The sequence below is a fragment of the Rhinoraja longicauda genome, chromosome 24 (assembly GCF_053455715.1).
Source record: "Rhinoraja longicauda isolate Sanriku21f chromosome 24, sRhiLon1.1, whole genome shotgun sequence".
In the NCBI taxonomy this organism is placed as follows: domain Eukaryota; kingdom Metazoa; phylum Chordata; class Chondrichthyes; order Rajiformes; family Arhynchobatidae; genus Rhinoraja; species Rhinoraja longicauda.
This window is the reverse complement of record NC_135976.1, coordinates 6,009,715-6,019,736: the sequence shown is the minus strand read 5'-3', so window position 1 is coordinate 6,019,736 and position 10,022 is coordinate 6,009,715. Positions and strand designations below refer to the sequence as shown.

The following is a 10,022-nucleotide window of genomic DNA, read 5'->3' as shown; positions in this document are numbered from 1 at the left end:
AGGAATGGGTGACGTTTCAGGTCGAGACCCTTCTTGTGTCGTCCTCAGCGGCACTGGATAACCCCTTAAATTCCAACATCCTGCAGGAGGAGCATTCCTGCATCTCACCTGCTATCTCAGCAACACCAAAAATCTAGGGAGAATAACATAGAAGCACAGACCACACCTTGCCCATTATCCTTTGCTCATCCGTGTCGCCGAAGCTTCTTGAATCAAAGCCTCAGTACTGCACTTGCCCTCAGCCCATCTCCCAACATGGCCGATCCCAATAGGCTGCACCACTCCCCATAGGCCTCACCGCTGGACTTTCCCTCTCTTCAATGGCTGCTATGTCTCTTCCTCAGCCAATCAGATGGCTGCTTTTTAAAGGCACCGCCTTTTCTTGAAAAAGGCTTTTTCTAAATCAAAACCTACTCTTTCATAAAATTTTTGCAGATTTTTCAATAATTCTCTCGCCTCTCAAAATGGCTGTCACCAACTCTCTCCTTGTCTTTTGAAGATAAAAGAAAACAATCCAATGATAACACTCAACGATTGTCTCATCCACCATCTCCTTTCACCACCACACAAAACAAGTATATGACTTACCTTGGCCGGCATGGGCAAGATGGGAAGAAGGGCCTGCTTCTGGGCTGTATAGCTCCATCTACAGTGACCCCATCACTGGACCCACCGTCACTATTGTACAAGTCAATACAACCATCGCATTATATTGCATTTCCAGTCACCACAGTATTTAGCATTTTCAAACATCATTACATGTGCCAAGAAAACATGGGAAACACCATCTTCAATCATCATTTTAAATTCCATCTCCAATCTCCATGAAACAATGCAGTCAGCTCACAAACATCCTGATATTAACACATGTCAACTGCATTCACAGGAAAACTTGCTTTTAACCTCCACTATTATATATAAAATGTCAAGGCAATAAACCATCTCCACGCCCAATTGTTGAATCTGCAGTACGTGTTATTTTTGCCCAATACAATCCTTTTATGCAAGTTATTTCCATTTACTATTGTAGTTGTCATCTCCAATCACAAACACTGGCCACCCGCAGTTATTACTGTGTGTGCCAATAACCGTCTGCAATCACTCCATTGATACCATGATGAATGCCAGTGCAAATGGCCCAGCAGTTGTTAAAAAAAAGGACACAAAACGGTGGAGTAACTCGACGGATCAGGCAGCATCTCTAGAGAATATGGATAGGAGCGTGTCAGGTTGGGACCCTTCTTCAGACTGATCAGTCTGAAGAAGAGTCCAAACCCAATATGTCATCTCTCCATGTCTTCCAAGAGATGCTGCCCGACCCGTTAAGTTACTCCAGCACTTTGTGTCTTTTTTTTGTAAACCAGCATCTGCAGTTCCTTGATATCTCTGGATATCTTGAGTAGCCATCACACATTGCATAATTTTACAAAATAACGGGACCAACCACTCATTGCCATGCCAATTAATTTGATAGTGGTCATCCAGAAAATATTCTCTCATTTTACTGAATGTAACATCCATCTAAGACCAGCACGGTTCCAAAGGCAGGCCACATGTCTTGTGCAATTGTGTCCCACTTCTACCCAGTAGTGGAACAAAATTAATAGATATCTCCACATAAGAATAAAGCAAATTTTCCCATTCACTTTTGTTTGGCCAAGTTGTGTGTTTGCATTATGGTGCAGTGCATGCCATTATAATGCTGATAGTACAAAAAACAAACAAAAAATGAATTAGCTAATCATTCATTTATTAGTGCCTCAGGGTACATTCTCGATTGTTTAAGCTGAATGGTTTCATCATTGCGGTATGAAAACATTTTAACAATTAGTTATTTGTAAAGCCGCTTTAAGGTCTTCACAATGATTTTAAAAAAAGAGCGGTACTGAAGATAGATTATAGTTTTATTATCCTTAGAAATGTGATTACAATTAGAAAAAATCTGCCAAATTACCAACAGTAAACTTTAAAATCTCCTACTGAACAGAAGAAGTTAAACTATTTATTTTTCAAGCAAAGAATTTACAGACAATAGAATGAATTACCAGCAGTGGTCATTGTAGAGGGATCAGAACCCCACATTAGAGTAAGAAGATAACAAACAATGGTAAAAATGATTAGTAATCATATGAAAACGTGGAGATTCGTATCCAATACTAACTGCAAGAGCTTTTGCAGAGAGTTAAGCATCTCTGATATCTATTTTGAGAATAGCTTTCTTCTCGTTAGACATAGTGGCTGAAACAAATATGCCCCCTTTAGTGATGTTGAGTGACGCGTTTCCCTTGCCCAGCGCAGCCTTGGTGAAGGAAGCTGACTCCGTTAGCTCGTTGTACATCCTGGTGTATAAGTCGTCGTTAGTCGCAAGGAAGTGGTCGGGGACATACAGCGCATACTCGATGCTGTACTTGTTGTAGTCGTACGGGTTGGAAATCAGCAGCGAGATCTGAGTGTTGCCGAACTTGTAGGTCAGCACCCCAACAGTACCGCAGGCTGTGTAGGGGGTCTTGGTGAACACGCACACTCCTTTCTGTCCCCGGTCAATGGTGGGGGGTGGTGGATTGCTCACTCGGCCACTGTAGCTGTAGGTCCTGCAACAGACACATTACATCTGTATCATGGTCTCGAAAGACAGACTATTTCCGACTGTCCTTTAGATACGGTGCTATCTTTATAAGTAAGAAAAGCTCTAATCTTCCCAAGAGCACTGTCAGGCAAAAAGGGACAACAGCCAAAATGTATTGTGTTTCAATGTGGAAGTGTCCTCAATAAAGTGAGCATGCATTGTTATCAAATGAAGTCGGACACCCTGCCACTCTGGGTGGTATTAGGACAGAAGACCAAAAGATCTGTCAAAGCAGCAAGTTTGAAGGATGAACTAGTGAAGATGAGCGAGTTTGAAGTCTTTACGTTTTGGGAATGTTTGGTCTCAACAGATGAAGTCTGTGTTGTGTATTCATGCCAATACACAAGAGTTGCAACTCATAGTTTATTTGTACTCAAGCGGAGGTAACAATAAGTGCTATCGTCTTCGCAGTCTGGTCTCGGTCTGCCTGGAAGGCAGCGACCGGCAGCGTATATAGTCAAGGTGGGAGTGAAGATCCGGACTGGATCGTGTGTGGAATATGCAGCATGCATAGTGAATGTGACGCTATATATATATATAGTGAAGGTGAACTGGCATGCACAATCTACAGTCTGGTCAGCAAGTTGTGGAGCAATTAAAGTTGGCACATTGCAGAGGCCCTGCAGGACAAGTGTAGGGTTGTAGAGCTGAGAGCTACCGATACAGGGAGGAACTAGAGGCATGGAAGGTACTAAAACCAAGGATCAGAAATTAAATATCAAAGCATTGCTTAACTGTCCCAGCAACAGAATTTTCATTGGAGGAGGAGGAGGAGGAAGACAGGAGATAAACGGGATGCAAAAGTCAGTTTGGAGAAGTTTGTGCTTTTAAAAGTAGAATTTGTAAAATGAGTCCCTGCAAGTCTGCTAGCTCATGGGATAATGGATGAAGCAGATCTTGGTGTGAGATCATAAATGGGCAGCAGAACTGAGCTAGTGTTTAGACAGAGTGGAATGTGGGGTCCCAGCCAAACTGCGACCAGAATTTGTCAGAACTCAGCCGTACTCAATGTCTAGACCTCCAAACGTTAATGCTGCCCTTCACGTTAAAATGGCATCTCGTGCATTTTATAATCATAACAGAAGTATTTAACCAGCATTGTTTTAATTGTACAGTTGCTTATTTTGTTGCAACTGGGAGCAAATTAGATTGGGAAAGATAACATCAGCCGTCTTTTTTTGTTTTCCATAAAGTCAAAATAACTTTTTTAAAAATCTGATTTGGGAAAATGATTGCCAGCACTGGACTTAATCTCAATAATGCGTGAAAAGTATTTAACTGAGCGCTGCACGGTACTTTGAACTTGTCTACACCGTTCCATAGAAAGAATTGCATAGAACTGTTTGTTTACTTACACGGGTTCAGTTAAAATGTAGCGCATACTTTTGTTGCTGATTTCAACCCCGACACATCTGTTGGAGTCGACGTTTTCCAATACTTCTTCAATGGATATTGACATCTTGTAAAATCTGGAAAAGCACAGGAACTCTACATGAAAAATGGATAGTTTTGGACGCAAATGAACACAGGAGGGGGGGAGAGGGAGAGGAGGGGGGGGAGAGGGAGAGGAGGGGGGGGAGAGGGAGAGGAGGGGGGGGAGGGGGAGAGGAGGGGGGGGAGGGGGAGGGGGAGAGGAGGGGGGGGAGGGGGGGGAGGGGGAGAGGAGGGGGGGAGGGGGAGAGGAGGGGGGGAGGGGGAGAGGAGGGGGGGGAGAGGAGGGGGGGGAGGGGGAGAGGAGGGGGGGGAGGGGGAGAGGAGGGGGGGAGGGGGAGAGGAGGGGGGGAGGGGGAGAGGAGGGGGGGGAGGGGGAGAGGAGGGGAGAGGAGGGGGGGAGGGGGGGGAGGGGGGGAGGGGGAGAGGAGGGGGGGGGGAGGGGGAGAGGAGGGGGGGGGAGGGGGAGAGGAGGGGGGGGGAGGGGGAGAGGAGGGGGGGGGGGAGGGGGAGGGGGAGAGGAGGGGGGAGGGGGAGGGGGAGAGGAGGGGGGGGGGAGGGGGAGAGGAGGGGGGGGGGGAGAGGAGGGGGGGGAGGGGGAGAGGAGGGGGGGGGGGAGGGGGAGAGGAGGGGGGGGAGGGGGAGAGGAGGGGGGGGAGGGGGAGAGGAGGGGGGGGAGGGGGAGAGGAGGGGGGGAGGGGGAGAGGAGGGGGGGAGGGGGAGAGGAGGGGGGGAGGGGGAGAGGAGGGGGGGGAGGGGGAGAGGAGGGGGGGGAGGGGGAGAGGAGGGGGGGGAGGGGGAGAGGAGGGGGGGAGGGGGAGAGGAGGGGGGGAGGGAGAGGGGGGGGGAGGGGGGAGAGGAGGGGGGAGAGGAGGAGGGGGAGGGGAGGGGGAGAGGAGGGGGAGGGGGAGAGGAGGGGGAGAGGAGGGGGGGAGGGGGAGAGGAGGGGGGGGGAGGGGGAGAGGAGGGGGGGGGGGAGGGGGAGAGGAGGGGGGGAGAGGCGGGGGGGAGAGGCGGGGGAGAGGAGGGGGGGAGAGGCGGGGGAGAGGAGGGGGGGAGAGGCGGGGGAGAGGAGGGGGGGCGGGGAGGAGAACTGTAAAATTCTCTCTCCCGAACGGAGACGCGACCTTTGTCTCTGTGTCGTGTCTCCCTCCGTTCCCGTTGCCACCTACCACCGGCCATGCACCTGGGACCACCTGGGGCTCTGGTTCACAGAGCCCGTGGCCCGGACTCACCACCTGCGGCGCTGGCTGCCTGCGGATGCTGCGGGAGCGGCTGCGACTCGTCTCCGGAGGCTCCGGCGCGGGCCGCGTGGACGTGGGAAGCCCGCAGGCCCCTGGGTGGGGGCCGACATCGGGAGCTCCGGCAGCGGCAGATGCAGCGTGTTCGCCCGCCCCGAATCGCGGGGCTTGGGTCGGCCCGCCGCGGACCTTTCACCGCCCAGCGGGGACTTCAATGTCGGGAGCCCCGACGTGGCAAGTTCAACAGCCTGACCGCGGGACAAGACGGCAGGGGAAGAGAAAAGACATTGTGGCCTTCCATCACAGTGAGGAGGGACCGGAGGAAGCTCACTGTGATGGATGTTACTTTTTGTTTGGTGTTAGTTTGTGACTGTATGTGTTATTGCATTTTTATTGATTATTCTTATTGGTCTTAGTGTTCAACTGCGGGTAATGTTTCATTTCACTACACATTTATGTGTATGTGACAAATAAACGACTATTGACTATTGATAAACGATTATTCATTATCTAGATAAACCATTCCATTAATTTACTCACGGTGCTGTCCAGCGATACACAATTTTTTCTTTGGACCCGGTTCTGGTCAATGTCTGTTTCACAAAATCTACTTTCCGTTTGATTCTTAGATTGGATGTGACTGAGGGCAGTGAGAACAGGGAGACGCCCTTGTGTTGGCTCAGTTTATCCAATCTTGTGTGCCAAATTCCAACTCAACATTTCCGAAACCACATTGGGAACGCCCGCAAAGCTAGCTGCAGAGGCATAGGAAGAAAAGGACTAGAGGGAAATCGAAATTAAAATGATTTGATGAATAAGGATACCTTTTGGTATGACATTTTACACAGAAATATCAGCAGGTAGCATCAGAATTGTTGCTTGTTGTGATTATGAAGTGGAAGTGGAAGCGCCTACGCCTAACGGCTGCGGCTCGCTAGCAGTCTGTTCGTCTTTTTTCCTTTTTTTGTTGTGTGTCGGTGTTGGGATGGTTTTTGTTTTTTTTTTGGTTGTGTATGTGTGGGGGGGGGGGTGGTGGTGGTGTGGGGGGGGGGGGGGTGGTGGTGGGGTGGTGGTGGTGGGGGGGGGGGGTGGTGGTGGGGTGGTGGTGGTGTGGGGGGGGGGGTGGTGGTGGTGGTGGTGTGGGTGGGTGGGGTGGGGGAAACCTTTCTCTTTTAGGTCTCTTCCTCACGGCGCGGGGTGCGGCTCGGCTGCGGGGCCTTCCATCGCCCGGTGGGGCTCGGCCGCTGGACTTAACATCGCCCGGTGCGGCTCGGCCGCTGGACTTAACAGTGCCCGGTGCGGCTCGGCCGCAGGGCCTTCCATCGTGCGGCTCGGCCGCGGGGCCTAACATCGCTGGTGCGGCTCGGCCGCTGGACTTAACAGTGCCCGGTGCGGCTCGGCCGCGGGACGCAACATCGCCCGGTGCGGCTCAGCCGCTGGACTTAACAGTGCCCGGTGCGGCTCGGCCGCGGGACATTACATCGCCCGGCGCGGCTCGGCTGCGGGACTTTACATCGCCCGGCGCGGCTCGGCCGCGGGACTTTTCATCGCTGGTGCGGCTCGGCCGCTGGACTTAACATCGCCCGGTGCGGCTTGGCCGCGGGGCCTTCCATCGCGGGGCCTTCCATGGCCCGGTGCGGCTCGGCCGCGGGACTTAGCTGCGCAAGGCTCGGTCGCGGGGCCTTCCATCGCCCGGTGCGACTCGGCCACAGGGACTTCCATCCCCTTGCGGGGACTGTGCGGGTCGGTCGGGGACGAGCTGTCTGTCCGTGGGCGTGGGGAAGAGAGTGGAAGTTTTGTTGCCTCCATCACAGTGAGGGGGTGTTTGGAGTCACTGTGATGGACGTTTGTGTTGGGGTTATGTGTCTTGTGTTCTTTTTTGTGTGTGACTGCTATGTAGTTTCGTTCGGTACCTTGGTACCGAATGACAAATAAAGCTCTGTTGAACTGTTGAACATTTCAGCCTGGTTTGGGAACAGCTCCATCCAAGACCGCAAGAAATTACAGCTTATTGTGGACACAGCCCAGGCCATCACACAAACCAACCTTCCTTCTATTGATTGCATTTACACCTCACGCTGCCTCGGCAAGGCCAGCAGCATCATCATGGATGAGTTGCACCCTGGCCACTCCCTCTTCTCCCATCAGGCAAAAGGTCTAGAAGTGTGAAAACGCACACTTCCAGATTCAGGGACAGTTTCCTACCAGCTGTTATCAGGCAATTGAATCATCCTACTACAACCAGAGAGCAGTGCCAAACTAATTTCTACCACTTTGGTGACCCTCGGACTATCCTTGATCGGACTTTGATGGCTTTACCTTGCATTAAACGTTATTCCCTTATCGTGTACTGTATTTATACACTGAAAATGGCTCGATTGTAATCATGTATTGTCTTTCTGCTGACTGGATAACATGCAACAATAGCTTTTCACTGTACCGCAGTACACGTGACAATAAACAAAACTAAACTAAACTTTCTCACCCTCCACCCTTAACCTGCATTTCTCTACCTTCTTATCCTTTAATCTTCAAAAGACTCCTCAAACTTACCTCTTTGAACATTCCAATATTGACTTTACACCGTTGATAAAGGCTTTAGGAATCTTTTCAAATTCTTTAGTGGTTTCTGTACTCTTTGTTTGACTGATGCATGTATTATAGCAAGTCTGAATCAGTCTAAAGAAGGGTTCTGACCTGAAATGTCACCTGTCCATTTCCTCTACAGATGCTGCCTGATCTGTTGAGTTCCTCCAGCACTTTGTGTTTTGCTCAAGATTCCAGCATCTGCAGTTGCTTGTGACAAACAAGGCTTGTTTGATATCACATGTTGGAAGTTGTTACTGGAATAATGTCACGCGAGTTAAAGATTTCAAGAATATGGCTGAAAGATATAAAAAGAATGTTTGTGCTCATAGAGTTTCTACAAACAAAAATACATTTTTTAAATGACTAAAAGTAAAAATAACTGAGACCTTTGAACCGGTTGGTAGACCACTAAGCAGAAATGTACACGGCTCAAGCTACATGCCTGGATTTGAGAAATCTAATGGAGAACCATTGGATCGCTGTAATAATCCAAATATGAGGGAGGGGTGGAGGGGGAGAGGAGGGCGAGGGAAGGGGGAGAGGAGGGAGGGGGAGAGGAGGGAGAGGGAAAGGAAGGGGGAGGAGGGGGAGGAGAGGGTGTTGCACCAATGCAGGAGAGGTTTGGGCCCAACGGGTCCACTTGGTCTAGTACTACATTAAAATCTGCCGTTCTAATTTAAAGTTGTTTAAATGAATGGCAACTCGAAGCAATATAAAGTAGACTGCAGATCCTGGTATCTTGAGCCAAAAAACACAAAATGCTGGAGTACCTCATCAGGTCAGGCAGCATCTCTGGAAATGCGGATAGGCGAGACCTACTTCAGGTCGAGACCTTCTTCAGACTAATTGGAGTTGGGATGAGAAAGCTGTCGCTGAGTTACTGTAGCAATTTTTTTTTGCTCAATGCTGGTATAACATTGTCTACAATAACACACTGATTCAATGTTGCCACATAATGTTGTAACATAAAAGGGCTGGGGAACACCAACCAAGCAGAAAGTTATATGATGTGAGCATTGGAATAGTCAAAGAGGCAGGTTTGAGGACTCTTTTCAAAATGGCAAAGGATATTAGGATGGAAGTTCAAGAATACATCAGCATGGCACCTCTGTTGGTAAGTGTCGTGAAGGACTCGACTAATCCTCTTCAGCTGCCCCTTCGTTGTGGCCAAAGATCTGCCCCTAGAATTGGAATGTGACTTCCTTCCATCAAAACGTGCCCTGGACATAATCTTCAACAGCTAAGAAATCCAAGAAAATGTGGGGAGCAGTGCCAACCGTGGTCTTTCTTTGGTCCTGCAAATCGCTGGGGTTCCATACCTTGAGAGGGTTGCCTTTGCTGAGAAGCAGATCCCATGATACGGATGGTGACATCACAGGTCTTGATTGTCAACGTTGACAATGGCATAAAGGGTGGTCTTCCAGATGTTTAATGTGAGGCCCATTATCTCAGTGAACAAATTCAAATCTCAACCTCGAAGCAATAGTTACCCAAGTAACATAGGAGGGTCCTATTACCCAGGATTGGCTGAATGTTAAAACTCTGTCTACCTTCAACACAAGTAGGGAGTTCGCTCCGAGTCTTGTCCAACATTCATCTCAATATTACACTGTGTGACATTGTTAAACTCTGACTGATTTTGGAGTGATATTGTCTCTGGAGTGGAGGCAATTAATGTTCAACAGTTTCCTGTTCGCCATATTAACTACGCTCCAATAGGGTCCATTAAATGAATGCAGATAATTTAAATGGGGAAGATCGGAAAGAGGGTTAAAGCATTGAGGCAGCCTTGCTTTATCCCAGTCAACATCGGCATTGGTTCTTCGGTGAATCTCCCCGTGAGGATCACAGCTGTGAGGATCTCTTAGTGAGGATCACAGTGGTGTACAAAGTTGCCAAACTTTAAGTTTGGCAACTTTCCAAGATGTAGGTCAGATCACACTTGGAGTGCAGTGTGCAGTTTTGGTCTCGCCCAGATATAGGAAGGATGTCATTAAGTTGGAAAGGACATTACCTGGATTGGAAGGCTTGAGATAGAAAGAGAGAGAGAGGGTGGATTTTTTAGTCTAGGGATAACAGGCCCTTCAGCCCACCAAGTCCACACTGGCCAGCGATACCCACACACTTACACTATC

At 49.5% G+C, this 10,022-nt stretch overlaps 1 protein-coding gene across 2 annotated transcripts; it reads right to left on the bottom strand.

The window, feature by feature from the left end:
- Positions 1-1,731: 1,731 nt before the first annotated feature.
- On the bottom strand, positions 1,732-5,993 carry LOC144605207 (uncharacterized). 2 transcript variants are annotated; one of them, XM_078420305.1, is made up of 3 exons: positions 5,839-5,993; positions 3,982-4,095; positions 1,732-2,591 (listed from the first exon to the last, which is right to left on the bottom strand). In XM_078420305.1, exons 2-3 carry the CDS (start codon positions 4,083-4,085, stop codon positions 2,183-2,185), a joined length of 513 nt encoding a protein of 170 aa, XP_078276431.1. In that variant the 5' UTR covers positions 4,086-4,095; positions 5,839-5,993; the 3' UTR covers positions 1,732-2,182. The 2 variants fall into 2 exon arrangements, with proteins under 2 accessions (XP_078276431.1, XP_078276432.1); XM_078420306.1 differs by lacking the exon at positions 5,839-5,993 and adding an exon at positions 5,185-5,557.
- Positions 5,994-10,022: the final 4,029 nt, after the last annotated feature.

What these genes read in the sequence shown, in the direction of transcription:
- LOC144605207 (XM_078420305.1), bottom strand. Translation starts at nt 4,085, where the DNA reads ATGTCAATATCCATTGAAGAAGTATTGGAAAACGTCGACTCCAACAGA. An exon ending in TACATTTTAACTGAACCCGT is followed by an intron (nt 2,592 to 3,981) that starts GTAAGTAAACAA and finishes TGTCTGTTGCAG; the next exon opens with GACCTACAGCTACAGTGGCC.